Raw genomic sequence first — 25182 nt, forward strand, 5'->3', positions numbered from 1 at the left:
TTTTTAGGGCCACACCCACAGCATATGGTGTTTCCCAGGCTAGGGGCTGAATCAGAGCTGTAGATGAGTTGGCCTACACCACAGCTCACAGCAATGTCGGATCCTTAACCCAGTGAGTGAGGCCAGGGATCAAACCAGTGTCCTCATGGATACAAGTCAGATTTGTTTCCATTGAGCCATGACAGGAACTCCCCCTTTGCTTTGTTCTCAATCTAAGTGGGAAAGCTTCAAGTTTCTCATGGTTAAATATGACATTAGCTGTAGGTTTTTTGGTGGCTATTCTCCATCAAGCTGACAAAGTTCCCTTCTATTCCTAAGTAACTGAGCATTCTTATCATGAAGATACTGCATTTTGTCGAATTTTTTTTTTTTGCATTTTAATATGATCATGTGATTTTTCTTATTCATCATGAATGTGCTATGATGGCTCTCAGCTGATTTTTGGATGATGAACCAGCCTTGCTTACCTGAAATAAATCCCATTTGGTTGTGGTGTAGAACTGTTCTTATACATTTTTGGATTTTATTTGAGGATTTTGGCATCAATGTTCATGAGGGATATAGTTTTCTTTCTTTCCTTTTTTTTTTTTTTTGGCTTTTGTCTTTTTTTTAGGGCTGAACCCACGGCATATGGAGATTCCTAGGCTAGGGGTCGAATCAGAGCTGTAGCCACTGGCCTACGCCAGAGCCACAGCAACACAGATCCGAGCCACGTCTGTGACCTACACCACAGCTCACGGCAACGCTGGATCCTTAACCCACTGAGCAAGGCCAGGGATTGAATCCGCAACCTCATGGTTTCTAGTCGGATTTGTTAACCACGGGAGCCACAATGGGAACTCCAGCATATAGTTTTCTTATCAAAGTCTTTGGTTTGGTATTAGGGTAATGCTGGTCTCACAGAATGAGTTAGAAAGTATTCCTTCTACTTGCATTTTCTGGAAGAGAACTTGTAGGATTTCTTCCATAAATGTTTGGTAGAATTCAGCAGTGAATCCATCCGGGTCTGATGCTTTCTGTTATGGAAGGCCATTAATTATTGATTCAATTTCTTTAATATATATTGGCCTATTCAGATATCCTATTTCTTCTTGTATGTTTTAGCAGATTATGTCCTTCCAGTAAACTCTTCACTTTGTCTAGGTTATCATATTTGTGCGCATAATTTTCTTTTATAATTTTAAAATATCCTTTTAATGTCCATGGGAAGTGAAGTGACATCCCTCTCTTTCATTTCTGATATTTGTAATTGTGTACTCTCTTTTTCTCCCCTCTTAGTAAGGTTGGTTAGAGATTTCCTGATTTTATTGATCTTCTCAAAGACTAGCTTTGGGGTTGTTTGATTTTCTAATTGATTTTTTGTTTTCAATTTCACTAATTTCTGCTTATTTTGGATTTAATTTGCTCTTTTCTAGTTTCTTAAGGTAAAAGCTTAGGTGACTAATTTTAGATCTTTTTCCTCCTAATATATGCACTCATTCTATAAACTTCCCTCTAAACATTGTTTTTGCTGATTCCAACAACTTGTGCTAAGTTGTATGTTCATTTTCATTTAGTTCAAAATATTTAAAAATTTCCCTTGAGAATTTTTCCTTTAATCTTTATGCTATTTAGAATTTTCCAGCTATCTTTCTGTTACTGATTTCTGTTACTGTTGAGATCATACAGATTCCATTATGATCTGAAAGCAGACACTGTATGATTTATATTCTTTTAAAATAACAAATGCTGGAGGGGCTGTGGAGAAAAGGGAACCCTCCTGCACTGCTGGTGGGAATGTAAACTGGTACAGCCACTATGGACAACAGTTTGGAGATACCTTAGAAATCTATACATAGAACTTCCGTATGACCCCGCAATCCCACTCTTGAGCATCTATCCAGACAAAACTCTACTTAAAAGAGACACATGCTCCCGCATGTTCATTGCAGCACTATTCACAATAGCCAGGACATGGAAACAACCCAAATGTCCCTCGACAGATGATTGGATTCGGAAGATGTGGTATATGTACACAATGGAATACTACTCAGCCATAAAAAAGAATGACATAATGCCATTTGCAGCAACATGGATGGAACTAGAGAATCCCATACTGAGTGAAATGAGCCAGAAAGACAAAGACAAATACCATATGATATCACTTAGAACTGGAATCTAATATCCAGCACAAATGAACATCTCCTCAGAAAAGAAAATCATGGACTTGAAGAAAAGACTTGTGGCTGCCTGATGGGAGGGGGAGGGAGTGGGAGGGATCGGGAGCTTGGACTTATCAGACACAACTTAGAATAGATATACAAGGAGATCCTGCTGAATAGCATTGAGAACTTTCTCTAGATACTCATGTTGCAACAGAACAAAGGGTGGGGGGAAAATATAATTGTAATGTATATATGTAAGGATAACCTGACCCCCTTGCTGTACAGTGGGAAAATAAAAAAATTTAAAAAAAAAGAATGTTATGAAAAAAAAATAAATAAATAAAATTGTTAAGATTTGTTTTATGGCCCAGAATGTGGTCTATCTTGGTGCATGTTCCATGTGAGCTTGAGAAGAGTATGCATTCAGCTATTGTTGGACAAAGTAGTCTATAAATGCCTATTGTATCCAGTTGATTGTGTTGCTGAGTTCAACTATGTCCTTACTGATTTTCTTTCTTTTTGGCTGCATCCATGGCATACAGAAGTTCCCAGGCCAGGGATCAAATTTAAGCCATGGCTGTAACCTGTTTTCACAGCTGTGGTAATGCTGGATATTTAATCCACTGTGCCACGTGGTAACTCTGAGCTACTTTCTTGAACAAACCTCAGGATGAGCCACATTTACAAATAAAGCATATGAAGGGTAATAGTCTGATGGTGCGGTTATGCTTCTTTACCCAATCGCAGAGAGATTAAGTCACCCCAGTCACATGGTTATAGGAAAAGGAGGCTTGAAAACATCAGTGTCTCAGTGTCTGGAATAATCAAGAAACCCTGTTTGATGTTTTACTTAATCACACAGATCTCCTCTTTAGTTTTCGACCCTGACCTGAGGTGCTGCAGTTGGATCCTTAACCTGCTGAGCCACAGCAGGAACTCCCTTACTGATTTTCTTTATTGTTTTCTATGTGTGGCCTTTGTTTTTGTTCCGATTTGTATTTTTCATGCTTTTACTGCCTTTTGTGGTTTTGACTATTTTATATTAGTCCATTTTCTCTCCTTCTTATACATTAGTTTTATATATATATATATATATATTTGTCTTTTTAGGACCACATCCACGGCACATGAAGGTTCCCAGGCTAGGGGTCAAATTGGAGCTATAGCCGCTGGCCTACACCACAGCCACAGCAATGCCAGATCTGAGCCTTGTCTGAGACCTACACCACAGCTCATGGCAACGCTGGATCCCCAACTCACTGAGCGAGGGCAGGGATCGAACCTGGGTCCTCATGGATACTGGTCAGGTTCGTTAACCACTGAGCCACGACAGGAATGAATTATCTTTCTTTTTTAAAAAACTTTTTATAGTGGTTGCCCTAAATTTTGCAATATTTATATTTACTTTCAATATACCATTTTCAATAACCACTATACCACTTCATAGGTATTGTGTGTACTTATTAATCCTAATCTCTTCCTATTCCTTTCATTATTTCTCATTTTACTTATATAAACATACATATATATATATAAACACATCTAACCAAATACATTGTTGCTATTATTATTTTGAATACTGTTATCTGCTAGATCAATTAAGAATAAGAAAGATAAAAATGTTTATGTTTACTTATTTCTTCTCAGATACTCTTCCATTTTTTTGTAGATCTAGGTTTCTAACGTATTATCATTTTCCTTCTTGCTAAAGAACTTCTTTCAGCATTTCTTGCAAAGCAGGTCTACTGTCAACAAATTCCCTCAATTTTTGTTTATCTAAGAAAATCTTAATTTCTCCTTCACTTTTGTGTTTCTTTCATTTTTTTAGTGTACTTGTGGCATGCAGAAGTTCCTGGGCCACAGCAATAACCACAGCCACAGCAGTGACAATGCTGGATCCTGAACCCACTGAGCCACTGGGAACTCCATCTCCTTCATTTTTAAATGATAACTTTCCAGGGTACAGCATTTTAGTGAAAGGTTTTATCTCTCAACACTCTAAATACCTTGCTCCATTTTCTTCTTGCTTGCATGGTTTCTGAGGAAAAGTTGGATATTATTCTTATCTTTGCTTCTCTGTAGTATTTTTCCCTCTGGCTTCCTTTAGGATTTTTAATTTATTGTTGCTTTTCTGTAGTATGAAAATGATGTACCTACGTTTAGTTTTTTGGGCATTTATTCTGGTGTTCTCTGAACATCTTGGATCTGTGGTTTGGTGTCTGACATTAATTTGGGGAAATTCTCAGTCACTACTGTTTCAATATTTGTTCTGTTCCTTTCTTCTCCTTCTGGAATTCCTATTACATGTATATTATACCTTCTGCAGCTGTCCTACCATTTTAGGATTTTTTTTTCTTTGTTGTCTTTTTTCTCTTTGCGTTTCAGTTTTGGCAGTTTCTATTAAGAATTCCTCAAGCTCAGAGATTCTTTTCTCAGCCATGTTCAGTCTAGTAGTCAGAGGCATTCTTTGTTTCTGTTACAATATTTTTGATTTCCAGCAATTCTTTCTGGTTCTTTCTTAGAATTTTCTCTGCTTACACTGCCCACCTATTCTTGCATGCTGTCTGCTTTGGCCACTGGCACTCTTAGTATCCTAATCATAGTTTTAAATTTGCAGTCTGATAATCAAAAACACCCCATGACATATCTGATCTGGTTCTAATGCTCTCCTTGTCTCCTCAAGCTGTTTTTTGGTTTTTAGTAAGTTGTTTTTTGTTTTTGTTTTGATAGCCAGACACGATGTCTCAGGTAAAAGGAACTGCTAAAAATAGTTCTTCAGTAATGTGGTGGCAAGATGTGAGGGGAGGGGAAGTGCTCTTTAGCCCAGTGAGTAGGTCTCAGTTTTCCAGTAAACCTGTGCCTCTGGACTGTGGACCTCGCATGTACTTCTCAGTTTTCCTCCTCTCTGGTGGAATAGGATGAGCAGAGTAGGCTGATATATTTTTCTTCCATGTGGAAAGCTTGAGCAGTTGGAGTTGAGCATTTCCCTTTCCCCTGGCCAGTTACGCTCTGATAAAAGCCCAGTAGGTTAAGCTCTGGTAAGTTCCTCCTAAGGATAAACTAAGTTAAAAAGAGAATGTTCTAGTATATTTCAAAATAGTTCCTTTCCCCTCTTGGTGCCAGAAGCACAAGGCAATTTTTCTCTGATATTCACTGTGAGAACCTGATTGAGCATCTACAGATAGAACTCACAAAGTGTGAGGACTCTTTTGGCTGGGTCCCTTGTAGTTTTTATCTCTCAGATTTGTCTACCCTGAGCCTCATCAGTTATAGCTCAGTTTTCCCCACCACGGCACTGGTTCTCGCCGAGATATGTGCTCTTGGGTTTCTGCTCTGATAAGCTGTGACTCTCTGTATTCACCTGTTGGTCTCTCTCTTCAATTTGGGGGGTGGCAGTTTACCCCATGACCTCACTTTTCCGACATATCTAAGAAGAGTTGTAAATTTTTCGGTTTGTTCAGCTTACTTGGAGTGAGGACAGAGTGGTGACTTTGAGTTCTTTACTTGCTGGACCTGCAACTGGAAGTCCCTTGTACAGGGTTTTGGAGTTTACTGTGCCTACTGTAAGATGTATGGGGACTTTATTCTTCCACTGCTTTTCCCTTATTGAACTATTGCAAATACAGTATACCACAATGCTCTAGCCTTCATTTGGCATGAAAAAACCATCAATCAAACAAGTCTACTCTGTTCTTTTCTCAATCACTAATAAATTATTGAGTTAGTCTGTCATACTATATTGTATTCATGTCAAATTAACACTTTAATATAGTAAATAACAAGAAATTAGTCTTACTTAATGACAAGTCCTTTTTTTGTGTGTGTCTTTTTAGGGCCATACCCACAGTATATGGAAGTTCCCAGGCTAAGAGTCAAATCGGAGTTGTAGCTGCTGATCTATAACACAGCCACAGCAATGCATGATCCAAGGCGAGTCTGCGGACCTACACCACAACTCCTGGCAACGCCGGATCCTTAACCCACTGAGCAAGGCCAGGGATTGAACCTGCAACCTCATGGATGTTTGTCGGGTTCATTACTGCTGAGCCACGATGGGGACTCCCTAACGGAAAGTCTTTTGATTGTAACGCAAGAGAAAGGTTTTGCTTTATTATCTACCAGCACACTAGTAAATACCAGTAAATGCAGAATTACTGTGTGTGTGGTTTTTTTTTCCAGTAGTGCCTGTGGAAGTTCCAGAGCCAGGCATCGAACCTGCACCACAGTAGTGACCACCAGATCCTTAACCTGCTGAGCCACCAGGGAATTCCCAGAATTATATTTATCCTGACATTTGGAGAAGATAACCAAACTATCATCAGATCTCTATCAATACATTAAAAGGAATTATTTGGAGTTCCCGTGGTGGCACAGTGGAAACGAATCCGACTAGGAACCATGAGGTTGCAGGTTTGATCCCTGGCCTCACTCAGTGAATTAAGGATCTGGCATTGCTGTGGCTGTGGTGTAGGCCAGCATCTGTAGCTCTGATTTGACCCCTAGCCTGGAAACCTCCAAATGCCGCGGGTGTGGCCCTAAAGAGACAAAAAAAAAGAAAAAAAGGAATTATTTAGTACCAATGTTATTGCTATAAAGGTGGCACTGAAATCTCATGCTAATAATTGGTTACAATAATGATCATCCGGATTATTCAGAAATACATGTATGCTAACTCCTAACATTATTAGGGAAAAAAAGACACAATTCTCATAGAGAAAATCCACAAATCCTTAAGAACACGTATGTATAGAAGCCCTGGTTTGAGAAAAACTACTCTTATGTCATGGAAATGAAACTCTTTAGTCTAAAGTTTCAAAACATAATAAAATGCTTTAATGAACAGGCATTCATTTAATGCTGCTTCAGTCTCTTGAAAAAACTATAGACTTATATATCACTTACCTCAATGCATGGCATTCTCCCAGAAAAATTAGCAGCTGTATAGCCAAATGTGACATTTGCTATAAGCTTAAGTCCTAGCTGACGTGCCTCGAGCATTCGTGAAAGGGCTCTGTCTTGCTTGTAAGCCTTCATCGACTGTTTCACCATGAGTCTAGTCTTCAAAATCTCTTCCAGCATTCTTGGTAGTACACCCTTTCTTACTGAAGGCTATTATAAAGGAAAAAAGAATGTTTAAATCCCTTAAACATTACATATTTAGATAATTAAGAAGGAAGTACATAGTATAACAATGGCCAACTGTCATGAATTGAAACATACTAACAATAAAGTGGCCACAGGACCAGTGGCTGTCAATACAAAGTCATCACATTTTCTTTCTTTTGAAGAGGACTTTTCTCCTAAAAAGTTCCTGTAATGTTTATAAATCATATGTAGCACTACTATGGGAGTTCAGAGACCTCCAGGAAGGAGGATGTCAACAAGTACATTAAGAGACCATACAACAAGTTCAGAGGGAAATTTTGTTCAAAACTTTGATCCAAACCCCCACTCTTTCAGAAAGACACACGGGATTTGTATCACTCATAACAAACCTCAGTTTTTAAAGATCTCATCCTAATGACCCCACACAGTAATCTGCATGGAACTCCATTTATCTACCTTGGAAGAATGATGAGCTGGGTTGACTCTGCTGACATTCAAACCTGTAGTTCCAGGGACTCTAGGTATTTCAAATCTGATGCTTAGACCACTAAGCCATCCCCTCCGGCCTATATTTATTAGCAATCTGGAAGAGGGGATGAATAGTGAGGTGATAAAATTTGTTGATGCCAAAAAAAAAATCATTTCTATTAATCAAGACTAGGGAGAATTTATGAGAACTCCACTAGGAATGAAAACCACAAAACAGTATTAACTTTGAAGATGACTCACAGACACGTGCAAGATAATGCATGTCAGACTGAACAATAAAAACCTCAGGTATAGGATAATCACACCTGTGAATATTAAAAAACCTAATTTTCATTAAGCTTTAACATTGGGTCAAAATGTAGATGCAAGCTCTTAAAATGCTGTTAAAGGGAGATAAAATAATAAGCTGCTAGACATGTGACAATGAAAACATACTCTAACCTCTAATTCATTCTGTGCACCTTTTGAAGCAGCTCTAAGTTTATATTAAGACATTATGTATATCTTTATGTTACAATGTAATATTTTCCAAAATGGAATATATCGTGAACTGTCTTGGTAAAAATTTTCCTCATAACTAAATAGCTAATTTTAGAGTACTCTTTAAACTGAATATCCTCTTTCTGGTAGAGAATGATGCTACTTTTGCTAAGTACACCAGAATGAATTTAAGGACTAGTGGGGTCCATGCTACCACCACCAACCACCCCATGATTTTAGCACAGACTCACTGCTAAGAAAAGAGAAAAGAAGGGAATGAAGTTGGCATATGAGAAGCAAAAGAATCTTCTCCTAGATCTCTTCCTATGTGTCTTTAACTTATTCATTTATGAGGTTTTCTAGTCTCTTTTGGGGGGAGACAAGGGAGAGAAAAATGGGACTCTGTTATTAGCTTGGATATCTTTCTAAAAATACAATCAATAAATATATTAGAGTATCATTATTTATAGGTTAATCTTAATTTAAAATATATAGAACAACGAGTAAACTGTACACATTAAAGCAATTTTAATCTTTATAAGTTAGCATCACTGTGATCATCAAATAGCTACTCAAGTCTGCCAGACTCTAATAGAGGGCAGAAGGTATATAGGCACATTTATTTCTTGCAATAGTTCATTAAAAACTAAAATCTAAAAAATAAAAGATTCTAAACCTAAATGCATATAAAACAAGATGACTTTTTAAAAATAATACCTAAAAAGATGATTTCTTAGAAGATTCCCTTTTTAAGATAAGATATTGAAGCAAACTTTTTTTTGGTATTATATGCCAACAACATCTAAACCATTAACTCTCCAAAAGTTAAGCCACGTTGGTATCTTTCACTTATAAAAGAGTATTACCTTGACAAAAGCTATTCCATTGGGGGACACTGTGATATCGTGTCTAATTTGGTAAAGTAAATCTGGAGGTACTCTTAGAGAGGTACAGCCAAATTTGAACTCATCATGCCTGTTAAGAAAAAAACCCCAAAATATTAAACAAATAGTTTCTCAAATCACAGAACAGAGATTCTAGGCAATTTTAGGAATCTTTCTCATTCTATTGGAAATGCATTTTCAAACATATAAACATGAATTCATGTATGTAGTAATATGTTTGTCTAATTACCAAAAACTGGTTCTTCCAATAGTCATAATTTATTAAAAGAAACATTTCTTAAATGGCACTATCCTAAAATACATGGGAAAAATACTGAAATACTAAATTTCAACTCAACATATGATTACATTACACTAAATTCCCCAAAGAAATATTTAAGCCTTAAATAAAAAGACTGTAAATAACTTTTCCAAATTTTTTTTCTTCCTTTTTTTTTTTTTTTTTTTTTTTTTTTTTTTTAAGGGCCATACCCATAGCATGTTCCCAGGGTAGGGGTTGAACTGGAGCTACAGCTGCCAGCCTGAGCTACAGACACAGCAACGCAGCATCCAAGCCACATCTGTGACCCACACCACAGCTCACAGCAACAGTGGATCCTCAACCCACTGAGCAAAGCCAGGGATTGAACCCCGTATCCTCATGGTTACTAGTTGGATTTGTTTCCACTGCACCACAACAGGAATGCCCAAATTTCTATTCTTAATAAAAAGAATTATTAATACAATTTCCATAAAAGCTTCCTATAAGTAATGACTATACTTCAAACTAAAACTATTATACTTGGAAAAGATGCTTGATATGATTTCAATTTTCTTAAAGTTACTGAGGTTGGATTTGTAGCCCAGGATGTGATCAATCTTAGAGAATAATCCTCGTGCACCTGAGCAGAATGTGTATTCTGTTGCTTTTGGATGAAATAGCCTATAAATATCTATTAAGTCCATCTGGTTTAATGCTTCATTCAGGGCCTGAGTTTCCTTATTGATTTTCTGTCTGGTTGATCTGTCCATTGCTATAAGTGGGGTGTTAAAGTCCCCCACTATGATTGTGTTATTGTCAATTTCTCCTTTTAAGGTAGTTAGCCGTTGCCTTATATATTGTGGTGAACCTGTGTTGGGTGCGTAGATATTTAAAATTGTTATAACATCTTCTTGGATTGATCCTTTGATCATTATGTAATGTCCTTCTTTGTCCCTGAAAATATTCTTCATTTTAAAGTCTATTTTGTCTGATATAAGAATTGCTACTCCAGCTTTCTTTTGATCTCCGTTTGCATGAAATATTTTCTTCCATCCTCTCACTTTCAATTTGTATGTGTCCCTAGAAGTGAAGTGGGTCTCTTGAAGACAGCATATATATGGGTCTTGTTTTTGTATCCATTCAGCCAGTCTATGTCTTTTGGTTGGGGCATTTAGTCCATTCACATTTAAGGTAATTATTGATATGTATGTTCTTATTGCCATTTTATTAATTACTTTGGATTTGTTTTTGCTGCTCTTTTTCCTTTCCTTCTTTTCTTGTTCTTTTCTGCCTATAGAAGTTCCTTTAGTATTTGTTGTAAGGCTGGTTTAGTGTTGCTGAATTCTCTCAGCTTTTGCTTATCTGTGAAGGTTTTGTTTCTCCTTCAAATCTGAACGAGAGCCTTGCTGGGTAGAGCAATGAAATTTAAAAATAAAGCTATTTCCTGTTTGTACCTCACAGAGCCTAGCTACTATAATACATTATTATAAGAACAATAATAAACAATAATGATAATAGCAGCAATAATAATAACAACCATTAGTTAAATGTTGGCCACAATGGGCCTGGACTCTATGTTAGGTACTAAAGATACATTATTGCCTTTGATCCTTAACAAGAGATCTCAGGAGGCAGATACTGTAAAATTTAACCCCATTTAACAGGTATTAAAAGTGAAGTGTCAAGAGGTTAGGTCATTTGCTGCAAAATGCAGTTAATAAAGAGGTGATTTTAGACTCCACAACCAATTTAGGGCTAAAATACAATGGCAGTTACAGAAAATGAATTAATGAATAAAATAATCTGTTTTTACCATTCTAATCCAAGAATGGATAACATAATTGATAAAAAGCAATGACATAATTTTATTGTACAGTGATAATACTCCAGTTACAGTACAACCCACAAATACCATTTGTTGTTACATATAAATGCCTACCTTAAATAACTTAAAAAAAAAACTATTGTACTTGGGTTTTAATTAATTAATTAATTTATTTATTTATTTATTTTTGTCTTTTTCCAAGGCTGCACCCGCAGCATATGGAAGTTCCCAGGCTAGGGGTTAAATTGGAGCTGTATCCTCCGGCCTATGCCAGAGCTACAGCAATGCCAGATCCGAGGTGTGTCTGTGACCTACACCACAGCCCACGGCAACACGGGATCCTTAACCCACTGAGCAAGGCCAGGGATCGAACCTGCAATCTCATGGTTCCTAGTCAGATTTGCTAATCACTGAGTCACGACGGGAACTCCATACTTGGGTTTTAAATACACAAAAGTCATTATAAAGGAAGACTCTATTTCTCAAGAGAAAAAAATTGGTTGACATGAATAAGTAAAATCTAACATTAAGCAATTTAACTTGAACAAAATAAACTATTTCTAAGAAAAGAGGAGGTCATACATAGCTGAAGTTATAAGATCATAATCCTCAAGCTGTTCCACTGAAAGGTGATTTATATCAACCAATTAAATATAACTCTTATGAAAAAAAACTTACTTCCCCAAGTTTTCCACGTGGCCAAGGCAGGTGGAAAAACAGTAGTTGTATGCAATCACAATAGAAGGATATAGTGACTGGAAATCCAAAACGAGAACAGAGTTGCTATAGAAGCGAGATTCAGGCTCCATAATTAGGGGAACACACTGTGGGGCTCTCATCTGTGATCTCTGCTGTACACTGGGTGTCACAGGAATATAGTTCATTGGTTTAGCAATACGCAGCATCATTGATTCCACACGGTACTGTAGGCAGAGAGATGGAAGTAGGGAGAGAAGAAACTTGAAATATACTGGTCTTCTGAATATGTGAGAATCATCTGGGGTAGGTTTTACTCTTCAGAATACAGCTGCAAGATTTCTTACAACACAGCTGTAAAATACTGGTTATTTATTCAGCTTTAATATGTCAGAAGGGGAACTTTCATAAATCCTTTTTTCCTATTCCTATAGCTTTTATAAAAACTGAAATATATTTCAAATAACTTACACAATAAATTTTGAATAGGGAGACACAAATTAGATTTCTTTTAATATTTAAATATGGCTATAGGAAAATAAACAGATATAGAAGGGACAACTGTACAATTTGACAATTTCATTTAAAAAGTTGGTCAATAAGTTTTGACAAATTTACTTGGTAAAATTAGATAATCAGTCAGAAGGCTTGAGATGGATAAATATTATTTCAGTTTCCCAAGAAGGAAACACAACGATTCCAAAATTGAAAGGTAGTCAGGTTAATATGGGTCCCTCACAAAAATGAGTCAAGTAGTTACTGATTATTTATGGTAATTGCTATAGAGCAGATGGTTTGGAGTTCACGAAAAGAAACCACAAGAACCAGCATGGGTTCACTGAAATGCTCTCATGCAGTATTAAGGTAACTTTGCCTTTTATTATAAGCTAGCTCAAATAGTTTTTAAAGCTTGTGGGAGTGTAAATAAATAAAATAGCTTATAAGCAATAAAATTAAATATATAAATAGGTAATGCCAAAGTAATTAGACCACTATTTTTGCTATATTTACTAAATTGGTAGAATGTAACAGACATAAAGTAATTAAAATAATTAAAATAAAAGGTTTTATTTGGTTAAGGAACCTGAGTGATTTAAAACAGTATCCTTGATGGCTAGCAAAATGTTTATTTAACATACTAAATGTATTCAAATATTTATGTATTTATTTTGCTTTTCTTAGGGCCACACCTATGATATATGGAAGCTCCTAGGCTAAAGGTCAAATCAGAGCTGCAGCTGCTGGCCTATGCCTCAGCAACACAGGATCTGAGCCACGTCTGTGACCTACACCACAGCTCATGGCTACGCTGGATCCTTAATCTACTGAGAGGCCAGGGATCGCACCCACACCTTTATAGATACTAGTTGGATTCATAACCCGCTGAGCCACAATGGGAACTCCAAATAAATATTTATTACATGAATGCATGAAACCATTTTCAGCAAGGCATTTAACAAAATCTCTCACTATATCCTTGGGAAATTAGTTAGAATGATATAAATTAAATGGCTTCATTTTTCTTTAACATTAAAAGGAGCGACACAGCCCACTTAAACTGATTCCCAAATCCTGTTTTTTTTTTTTTTTAATATTAAAGTTATCTGTTAAAAGTTGAACAGCCAAAACTAGGAATATAAAACAAAAGAAAGGCAGACTTTCTTCACTGCTCTCCCAGTTCTAAGTGGCCTTTGAAGGCATCCCTAATCACAGTGACAGTATTCAGGAAGATTATGTCATCCTCAAAGGCACAGCCATCTATTTTCTTAAAACCATGCAAAACTCAACAGAGGCCAGAAAGTTAGTATTTAGGAAAAACAAAAAGCAGAGTTGTTAGGTAAAATTAAGCTTTTGCAGAAAATGAAATGACAAGATTTAATTAACCAGCCACACACGTGCGCGCGCGCACACACACACAAGTTGGCATGAGACAAAGTTACAAAAGTCAAATCATCTCAAAAGTAAGTATATCACTCACCTAGAACTTTCAAGTGTGAAGAAAATAGGATTTCCTACCTGTGAACCTCTTGTCAGTACATGTAAAAACTGAATGCCGAAAAGTCTAGCCATTTCACTGGTTTTCCCAATCAGGTCCAGCTGTTCTAACATTTGGAGATTTCCACGGACACGGCTAATGTAATGATCAACCATTTTCCATCTGTTAAAAAAGAATCCATGCTATGAACATTTGGGGAAAATGTAGATACTTAAAACCAATACTGTTTGCATTATGCCAAAAACTACCCATTAATGTAAGGTTATTTAAGAAGGGAGTCATGGTGTGAGTCTTTAGCAAAGTGTGCTAAGGAGTTAAACATTAGAAAATTTCAAGTATTTCAAGGACATAAAACCTAGTGAAAATATGTAAAGTTTAAAAGAGCACTTGCAATAAGGTGGTTAAGACTAAGGATAATTATTTTCAATATTTTGCTTGATGTTACTCTGTTTTTTATTATAAAAATTACAATTACCTCTTAGACGCCACTGCTAATGTTGGAATCATTATATAATTATAAATATTCCACTGATAGGCTTTTAAAGAACATGGAGGCTTTGGGTTATCATTGTTAACATCAGTCTAAAAATAAAAGTATGTACTGGTATATTATGGGAAGAAACAAGGTACTTGGTGAAGATTCAGAAAAATCAGGAAAATTATTTTAATGAGACCATATGTGGGGTAAATATATATGTCAAATCAGTATTTTGAGTGAAAATACAAATGTTCTGTCTTTTGGTTTAAACATTAAAAAAAAAAAAAACTCTCTACCTTTTTGTTAATAAGCAAACAACAACAAAAAGATCTTCACTGGAGTTCCCTTTGTGGCTCAGTGGAAACAAATCTGAGTAGTATCCATGAGGACGCAGGTTCAATCCCTGGCCTCACCCAGTGGGTTAAGGATCCGGCATTGCCGTGAGCTTCGGTGTAGAATGCAGATGCTGCTCAAATCTGGTGTTGCTGTGGCTGTGGTACATGCCAGTGGCTACAGCCCCAATTTGACACCTAGCCTGGGAACCTCCATATGCTGTGGGTATGCCCCTAAAAACAAAAACAAAAACAAACAAAAAAGAGACCTTTACCAAAGGCATGAAAGGAAGTTTTGATTTAAAATTAAGTTATTAAAATGAAAAAATTATCTAAAAGTATATGACAAAGAATAAAATCTATTCATTTAAAGAATATTAGACTTCAATATAAAACATTGATCAAAGAAATTGCAGATGATTTGAGGAAATGGAAAGACATCCCATTTTGGATTGGAAGAATTAATATTGTTAAAATACTACCTAGCTACAATAATCAAAGCAGCAAGGTATTGGCACAAAAAGGGCCATATGGATCAATGGAATAGAACAGAGAGCTCAGAAATAAACCTGCATATCCATGGTCAATTAACAGTCAACAAAGGAGGCCAGAATATATACAGAGTGGGAGAGAAGACAGTCTCTTGAGCAAGTGGTGTTGGGAAAGTTGGACAGCAGCATGTGCGTCAATGAAGTTAGAGTACACCCTCATGCTATACATGGAAATAAACTCAAAATGGCTTGAAGACTTAAATATAAGACATGATACCATAAAACTCCTAGAAGAGAACACAGGCAAAGTAGTCTCTGACATAAATCATACCAATGTTTTCTTACGTCAGTCTCCCAAGGCAATATAAACAAAAGCAAAAATAAATAAATAGGTAGGAGTTACCATTGTGGTGCAGATGAAATTAATGCAACTAGTATCCATGAAGATGTGAGTTCAATCCCTGGCCTCGCTCAGTGCGTTGGGGATCTGGTGTTGCCATGAGCTGTGTGTAGGTTGCAGATGAGGCTCGGATCCCACATTGCTGTGGTTGTGGCATAGGCCAGCAGCTATAGCTCCAATTCGACCCCTAGCCTGGGAACTTCCATATGCTGCAGGTGCGGTCCTAAGAAGCAAAACAAACAACAACCTCCCCCCCAAACAAAAACCAACCAAACAAAAAACAAATGGGGCCTAATAAAGCTTACAAGCTTTTGCATAGCAAAGGAAACCACAAACGAAACAAAAAGACACCTTATGGACTGGGAGAAAATACTTGCAAATGATGTGACCAACAAGGGCTTAACTTCTAAAATATAAAAACAGCTCATACAACTCAATAACAAGAAACAAACAAACAAAAAATCCCAACCCAATCAAAAAATGGGCAGAAGACCTAAAGAGACACTTCTCCAAAGAAGACATAGGCACATGAAAAGAGGCCTATCACTGCTAACTGTTACAGAAGTGCAAATCAAAACTACACTGAGGTACCATCTAACACCAGTCAGAAACACCATCATTAAAATGTCTACAAATAATAAATGTTGGAGAGGGTGCAGAAAAAAGTGAACCATCCTACACTGGTGGTGCACCCACTATGGAAAACAATATGGAGGTTTCTCAAAAAACTAAAAGTAGAGTTGCCATATGATCCAGCAATCCTACTCCTGGGCATATATTTGGAAAAAACTAACTAGAAAAGACACATACACCTCAATGTTCATAGCAGCACTACTTACATTAGGAAACAACCTAAATGTCCACAGAGAGATGAACGTATAAGGAAGATATACATATGTACGATGGAATACTACTCGGTCATAAAGAAGAATGAAGTAATGCCATTTGCAGCAACATGAATGACTTACAGATTATCATAACAAGTGAAGGTAAGTCGTAAAAAGACAAATACCATATGATATCACTTTTATGTGGAATCTAAAATATGACACAACTTAACTACGAGACATAGAGAATAGACCTGTGGTTACCAAAAGGGAGGGGGGCATAAACTGGGAGTTTGGGATTAGGAGATGATGCAAACTATTAAAGAATGGTAAGCAACAAGGCCTACTTTACACCACAGGCAATTACATTCAATATCCTGTAATAAACCATAATGGAAAAGAATATAAAAAATAATACATTTGGAGAGTTCTCGTTGTGGCTCAGTGGGTTATGAACCAGTATCCATGAGTATGTGGGTTCAATCCTTGGCCTCGCTCAATGGGTTAAGGATCCGGCGTTGCTGTGAACTGTGGTGTACATCGCAGATGCGACTCAGATCTCCATTGTTACAGCTGCGGTGTAGGCCAGCAGCTGCAGCTGCAATTCGACCTCTAGCCTGGGAACTTCCACATGCTGCAGGTATGGCCCTAAAAAGCAAAAGAAATAAACATACACACACACACACACATATATATGTGTGTATATATAGGTGTGTGTATATATATATGTAATTGAATTACTTTGCTGTACAACAGAAATAAACACATTGTAAGTAACTACAATAATTTTAAAAATAAAATAATTATAACAGAAAAAAAGATTATGGTTTAAATATATTGCAAGCTTTAATTATACGGGTTTTGTAAACATATGAAACATGACTAATCCACACAGAAAAACTAGAAAATGAATACAAAAAGGAAAAAAATTACCCTGTAATTAAAAAGGTGGATAATAACAAGTATTAGAGAGGATGTGGAGAAATTACAACCCTCATACACCACTGGTGAGAATATAAAACAGTGCAGTTACACTAGAAATAATCTGCCAATTTCTCAAACTGTTAAAAACATAGTTACCATATAATCAACCAAGTCCACTCCTAGGTATTATATCCCAGAAGTACAAAAACATACATATACACAAAATGTAGTACATGAATGTTCATAAAAGTGTTACTGAGAATAGTCAAAAAGTAGAAATAACCCAAGTGTCCACCAATTGATGAATAAATAAATAAAATGTAGCACATAATCACACAATGGAATATTATTTGATAATAAAAGGAAACGAAGTACTGATACATGCTACAACATGAATGAATCTGGACAGTATACGCTAAAAGAAGCCAGTCACAAAAGGCAGCAAATTATATGATCCCACTTATGTGAAATATTCAGAAAAGGCAAATTTAAGGAGACAGAAAGTAGGTAAGTGGTTGCTTAAGGTGGGGAAAGGGGGGAGTTCCTGTCATGGCGCAGTGGTTAACGAATCCGACTAGGAACCATGAGGTTGCAGGTTTGATCCCTGACCTTGCTCAGTGGGTTAAGGATCCAGCATTGCCATGAGCTGTGGTGTAGGCCACAGACGTGGCTCGGATCTGGCGTTGCTGTGGCTCTGGAGTAGGCTGGTGGCTACAGCTCCGATTCGACCCCTAGCCTGGGAACCTCTATATGCCTCAGGAAGCAGCCCTAGAAAAGGCAAAAAAATAAAACAAACAAACAAAAAAGGGGGTGATAAAGAAGCGAGTATTGGAAGGAGATGGCTAAGAGAGCCAGAGTTTCTTTTCGGGGTAATAGAAATACTCCAAAATTTATTGTAATAATGGTTACACAACTGTGTGAATAGATTGATAACTACTGAATTGTTCACTTTAAATGGGTGAACTGTATGGTATGTATTTTATACACATTTTAATATATATTTTTTGTTTTAGATCATTCATGTAATCCTTCAATATTACAGACAGCCAAACGCAAAGCTACGATAATGCATAATGTATGGATTCAATCAGTTCCTTTGAAATAAAACAAAACGGATTTAATGGTTCATCCTTCCTGTAGACCACATGGGTCATCAATGACCTGTTTTGGAGAACACAGATCCTTTCTTATTCCCTTGTTACATACCTCCAGTCTATTTTTCAGTTTAGTTATTGTGTTCTTAAGCTCCACGAGTCATGTTTAGTTCTTTTTTATTTATTCTATCTCTGTTGAAATCATTATTTATGCATTGTTCTCTTGATCCTGGTGACCATCTTTTATAACAGTTATTTTGAGTTCTGCTAGGTGAATCATATATCTGTTTCATTATGGTCAATTTTTGGATTCTTCTTGTTTCTTTGTCTGGAATATCTTTGCTTGTTTTTATACTTGTCTTGACTCTCTGTATTGGTGTCCCACATTAGATGAAGCAGGCACCTCTCAGTCTTTGTGGACTGGCTGTGTATAGGAGAAGACCTCCATCACTCAGCTCAGCCAGAGATTCTGGGGGCCTTTTAACTGACTCTTGCCCTTCCCAGGGAGAAGCAGGTAGCTATAGTTTTCTTCTATGCACTCTGTGCTGAGAAGGAGGGGGGAGTTACGGTGTCTCCTAGTCTGAACCACTGTCTCCATCTCCCACACCCCCACTTCTCCCCAGCAGCTAGATCTGTCAGAGCTCAAGAGTGGAAGGAGAGATGCCAGTTCTTTGGGAGCCTTGGGGAAATTGGGGCAGTAGGTGCCTGAATCAACTCTATCCCCATGGGTACGCTAAGAGTTGGAATTCTTCATCCTTCCACTCTTCTCTTAGTGGGGAGGATCCGTGGTGCCTACCAACCTATACTGCTATCCTCTATTTGGCTCTGCCAGCTAGGCTGTGCCAGATCTGTCAGAGGACCCTCAGAAAAGCTGAGGTGCTAGACACATGAACCCACCCTACCCCACCCCCTCCCAGGAAAAGCTAGGAGATAGGGGCCTTCTCATGACTGTACGGCTCTGGGTCAGGGGCATGGCCTCTGGCAAGAGGGTGTCCAGAATCTCCCTCCCAGCTTTGTTGAGTCTGGTTCTGCATTTGCCCAGGGTGTAGGAGCCTTTCAATTAGTTTCTGGATCTCTCACAAAAGAAATCTGTCTGTGAACTGTTACTGAATCAGTGTGCTTGTAGGGGAAAGGAGGGTCCTGCCTGGGCATCCGATTGCTTGTTGATATCACTCTACATCTTTCCTAATATATTTTTAAGAGTATTTAAAAAGTGATCTTTTTGAAATAAAATCACCTTCATTCCTACTTTCTAGTCCTATTTGGCTAGCCATGTGGTAAAGAAAGAGAATGGGTAATTGTGGTCTCTTAAAAAATAAAAAACGGAGTTCCCAATGTGGCTCAGCGGTAACAAACCTGACTAGGATCCATGGGGACTTGGGTTCAATCCCTGGCCTCACTCAGAAGGTTAAGGATCTGACGTCGCTGTGAGCTGTGGTGTAGGTCTCAGATGAAGCTCGGATCCCATGTTGCTGTGGCTGTGGTGTAGGCCCAGCAGCTACAGCTCCGATTCGACCCCTAGTCTGGAACTTCCATATGGGAACTTCCACATGCTGTGAATGCGGGCTTAAAAAAAAGACAATAACAAACAAACCAACACTACATGACAAAGCTGTATTTTAGGTAACTTTTCGTTGTTAAAAAAATTATCTTCCTATTACTTTGTCAAACTTAAGTATAATAAGCAAATACAAACTTTGATCTGGGGAAGAGGAAGGGAAATATAATTAGCATAAGCTACTTATAGGCTTGGGTAGGTGCTGAAATGGTTGAACTTGGAGCAACTTGAGGTGACAGGATAATTTTAGATACAGGGCATGTGGGAAGAAGGTGACAAAAAAGGAGACATAAAAATTCCAGGTACAGAAAGTTCCTCTTGCGGAAACAAATCTGACTAGTATCCATGAGGATTTGATCCCTGGCCTCACTCAGTGAGTTGGGGATCTGGTGTTAACGTGAGCTGTGGTATAGGTCACAGATATGTCTGGACCTGGTGTTGCTGTGGCTGTGGCTGGCAGCTAAAGCTGCAATTTGACCCCTAGCCTGGGAACTTCTACATGCTTCGGCAGTGGCCCTAAAAAGAAAAAAAGAAAAAAAAAATCCAGGTACAAACTTTATTCAGAACTTTTTCTATGGATTGGCCCTATACACAGGAAATGAAGAAAATTTCTATTACCTTCTTGAGCTATATAACCCTCTGCTATATAGCTCCTAGTTCAGAAACTGGAATAGTATTCGATAACTATTCCTTGGATAGCTGATGAAATCATGATGCTATTATGAGTTATCTAGATCACACTAGGGATTAGGAAAGTTTCATAGGCCAATTTAGGAGTCAGATCATGAGATACAATTTATGGAAAAATGCATTCTAAGTCCTAAACAACAAACTTTGAGAACATAACTAATTCATATAAATCAAGGGCTTCCAGGAGACCCAAACTTGAGTTTACAAAAACAAAATAATAGTAATTAGGGTGATTTTGTCCTTTACAAACAGATTTAATACAAGAAATCCTTGATTAGCAAGCTTCTCTCATTTCTAAGTCAATTTAATACACACACACAATTTTTTTTATACCTTAAAACACTGCAGAAAGCAAATGTAAATATAAAAAGTATGACTTATTTTATGGATAATAATTCACTTAAATTTAAAAATAAATTGCTCTCTTAAAGTATCTCCAAAGAAGAGTGCGTGGTCTCTCCATGCAACAAAATCCATTTAACATAAATCATCTAATGTCTTGTCCAAGTTCCTTATGTAGTATGTTAAGTCCAGTTTTGTATTTCACTTGGCGAAAACAGACTTATCCTAGGAAATACCTAAATAGAGGTAGCAAAATATGCATTTAGAGCATTTTAGACTTTATAAACAAACCACTGAATGTAGTTTTCAATGTTAAGTTTTAATTTCAATGTTAAATATTTACTTGTACATAACTTGTACATTTTATTTACTTGTACATAACTACTCCCAGGCTTCTGTTTCTATTTAATCATAAGCTCGGTGCTTTCTGTGATTTCACTTTACTTCCTTGGGAGATTCCTCAAAAAGATGGGAGGATAAGATGATATGCCCAGAAAGCAGTTTTCCCAAGCATATCAAACTGTTGTTAAGGCTGTACCTTCCCGTCTTCACCATGTTATGGCTTTACAATTCAATAAGCAGAGTTTTATTCATTTCAAACATCAGATATTGCAATCTTAGGACTATATTTATGCAGATATTTATTTTTTGCTTGTTTGTTTGTTTTTGCTTTTTTAGGGCCACACCTACAGCATATGGAAGTTCCCAGGCTAGGGGTCGAATCAGAGCTGCAGCTGCTGGCCTATGCCATAGTCACAGCAATGCCAGATCTAAGCCGCGTCTGCAACCTACATTGAAGCTCACAGCAATGCCAGATCCTTAACCCACTGAGCAAGGTAAGGATTGAACCTGCATCCTCATGGATTTTAGTCATGTTCATTACCACTGAGCCACAAGGGGAACTCCTATGCAGCTATTTTCTAAGCTTAACTATTCATTTCACCTTTCACTTGAAGAAAAGTAGAAGCGGGAACTTTCCCTTCTGACTACTGTAGAGTAACTGGAACTAGACTAGCCTTCCTGCCTGGATAGAGTCAAGGTACTTGTCTCTCTGCAATGAATAACAGGCAGTACAGGACCATGTGCCTATAGACAAGAAACTCATGAGGCGAACTCCAGTCTCTGAGGAGACAATTTCCTAAACATGTAGTGTGCAAGAGTCACAGCGTAGCATGGCTATACTGCTAAGCCAAGAAGGCAGAGATTAGAGTTCTGGTAGGTTGCAGATGAAATCTATGGGACAGAGCACCTGTGCAAGGGGCAGGAGTTAGCAGTTGGAAGTACAGGTGGGGATTTCCTGTGAGTAAGTGACCCAGGGCTCTGCTGCAAATGAGCAGGATGAAACTACATGAGGCTTACAAGAGAGCAACTGCTGTGGGCTTTAGTTTGGAAAAGAACTTGCCAGATACTGTTGCAGTTGGAGGTCTAGGCATGCCAGAGTGGAGAGACCTCATTATCCCCTTTATTAACAACAAAGGCATCCAGCTGAGAGCCCAGAAAACCCATGCTTTAGGAGGCCTTTGTATTAAGAGAAGGCCAACTGGAGATAATCCTAAAACCAAGTACTAACAACATGCACATGGGCTAGAATTTGGAGACTGAGTTTTCTCAAATTGAAGGGGCTTAGGAAGCACCTTGGACTTTGTTCAGAGATTCACCTTCACAAAGCATAAAAACCAGGTCTGCACAAGTTCAAGGTGATCAGCCAATAACTGAATTGCCTACTAGAGCAAAAATAAAAATGCTTCAGAGGAAGATAATGAAAATCCAGAATCTGTAAAACAAACAGAGTATCTATTACAGTAACTATTACATACTGTGATCTGTAACAGTATCTGTTACATAATCATGCAAAGAAATAACAAAAAAAATATGATCCACAGTTGAGAAAAAAGCAGTCAATAGAAACTAATACAGAGATGGCCAGGTATTGGATTTAGTAACTATTACAGATATGTTCAAAAATCTAAAGAAACAATAATAAAAAAAAGTTAAAGAGGAGTTCCCATTGTGGCTCAGCAGTAATGAACCCAATTAGTACTCAAGAGGATGCGGGTTTGATCCCTGGCCCTGCTCAGTGGGTTAAGGATCCAGCGTTGCCCAAAGCTATGGCATAGGTCAGACGTGGCTCAGATCTGGCATCACTATGGCTGTGGCATAGGACAGCAGCTTCAGCTCCGATTTGACCATTAGCTTGGGAACTTCCATATGCTGCAGATACGGCCCTAAGAAGAAAGAAAAAAAAGTTAAAAGAAAAACAGTCTTAATCAGTGAACAGACAAGGAAACCTATTCAATATGGAAACCATCAAAAGAAAGAACCAAGTGAGAATTCTGGAACCAAAAACAACTGAAATACAAAATTTACTGGCTGTTCTTAGCAGTTTGGTGATGACAGAGAAAGTTAGTAAACCTAAAGAGGTTTTTAGGAAAAGGGTGAAATGTACAGAGCCTCAAGGATCTATGGGACACTGTCAAACAGTGTAATATACATGTAACTGGACTCTTAGAAAAAAGAATAGGGGCAGAAAAAATATTTAAAGAAATAATAGCCAAAAATTTCCTAAATTTGAAGAAAAATTAAAGATCTACAAAGCTCAAACTACTGGGTGTAAGACAGGCTACAAGGATATACTGTACAACACAGAGAATATAGCCAAAATTTTCTAATAACTCTAAATGGAGTGTAACCTTTCGAAATTACATACAAAATAAATAGGTAAAGAAAAAAAAAGGAGGTCAGTCAACACTATGAAAGATTAAAAGAAAAAAACCTACTCTAGGAATATCTTAGTGAAATTACTGAAAACAAAAGCAAATGAGGAGTTCCCATTGTGGCACAGAGGAAATGAATCCAACTAGGAATCATGAGGTTGCAGGTTCAATCCCCAGCCTTGATCAGTGGGTCAAGGATCTGGCGCTGCCACAAGCTGTGGTGTAGGTTGCAGATGCAGCTTTGTGCCCTCGCTGCTGTGGCTGTGTAGGCCCGCAGCTACAGCTTCGATTCAACCCCTAGCCTCGGAACTTCCATATGCCACAGGTGTGGCCCTAAAAAGCAAAAAAAGAGAGAGAAAGAAAGAACATTACTCCAGTCTAAAAATGATAAAAACTGGGGTAATAGACAAAATCATAAGTTTTATTGAGGCCATCAATAAGTTGTGGTTATAAAAGAATCAGGTGAACTACATTTCACAGGTAACAAGTCTATCAAGGAACAGATGGACATATAACCTACTTCATCTTTGGCAGAGCACAGGAGGGAGAGGCAGCTGCCATAAAAGCAGGTAAGAATGAAAGTTAAAGTGTTAATAAATTCTTAAAGGTCCTATGTGGGCTAGCATTGCAATTTAGAGTCACCGGAGGCCCTAGACAGCAGGGCAATCTTTTCCCATGGCCCCCCACCAAGAGCTCATGAGGAAGACTGGGGGCAGGGTATAAAGAAATGAACCCTGCAACTTCCTCAACTCCTCTCTCATATGAAGCAAAGCCATGAGCTGCTGTGGGACCAGTAGGAAAGTATCCAATCCTTAGGGTTTATGCAAAGATTCACTATCTGTGGGAAAAGAAGAGATGCAAAGGATATCTGTGGCTGGGAGAGGGGTAGTAGCAAAAGCTGCACCTGAAGGAAGGGCAGGAAACCCTCCTTGTTCCTGCCATGGGCCTCGAACCAAGTAATAGCAGCTGTCCACCACTGGCAAAGGGGCAGGGAATCTTCCCATCATAGATTCCAAGCAAAGAAACACCACTGCTGAGGAAGAAATAGAAGCATAAGCTATCTTCCCTTACAGGAGAGTCAAGAAACCTGCTTGGGCCAGGGCCTGGCAGTGATACAAAGCAGAGGTCCATTGCCACTGTGGAAAGGGCAGGAATGCTGAGAAAGCCTCATCTCTGAGGCTAGGAGAACAGAACTCCCAGATTAATTGGACCAGGAAAAGTGAGTAACACCCCTGCCTCCACTATAAGCCTTATACAGTAACAATGGCAGCAGTCATCCATTCATTAAGCCTGACCTTACGGGGGAAAAAAAAGCATTTATGACACTGGAAAAAGGAAAATGACTGTTGATTTCTCATTAGAAATAATGGAGGGCAGAAGGGAATAAAATCTTTAAACCTGTAAAAGAAAAAAACAAACTCAACCCCAGAATTAGATATTAATACAATAT

At 37.9% G+C, this 25182-nt stretch overlaps 1 protein-coding gene across 5 annotated transcripts in view; it reads right to left on the reverse strand.

The window, feature by feature from the left end:
* Positions 1–25182, reverse strand: part of REV3L (REV3 like, DNA directed polymerase zeta catalytic subunit) — a 203864-nt gene that overhangs the window by 31155 nt on the left and 147527 nt on the right. For 3 of the 5 annotated variants that reach the window (XM_021091238.2, XM_021091241.2, XM_084962739.1), the window contains 4 exons: positions 13903–14044; positions 11869–12113; positions 9086–9194; positions 7047–7253 (listed from right to left, as the gene is read on the reverse strand). In XM_021091238.2, the coding sequence (XP_020946897.2) occupies positions 7047–7253; positions 9086–9194; positions 11869–12113; positions 13903–14044 (703 nt within the window). Of the gene's footprint in view, positions 1–7046; positions 7254–7706; positions 7834–9085; positions 9195–11868; positions 12114–13902; positions 14045–25182 lie in introns of all 5 variants that reach the window. The other 2 variants (XR_014807038.1, XR_014807043.1) reach the window with 1 other exon arrangement.

Source organism: Sus scrofa, chromosome 1 (genome assembly GCF_054392235.1).
Source record: "Sus scrofa isolate SSC_HxYL_T2T_F1_AM1 chromosome 1, Sscrofa_HxYL_maternal_Yorkshire_Landrace_v2.0, whole genome shotgun sequence".
Taxonomy (NCBI): domain Eukaryota; kingdom Metazoa; phylum Chordata; class Mammalia; order Artiodactyla; family Suidae; genus Sus; species Sus scrofa.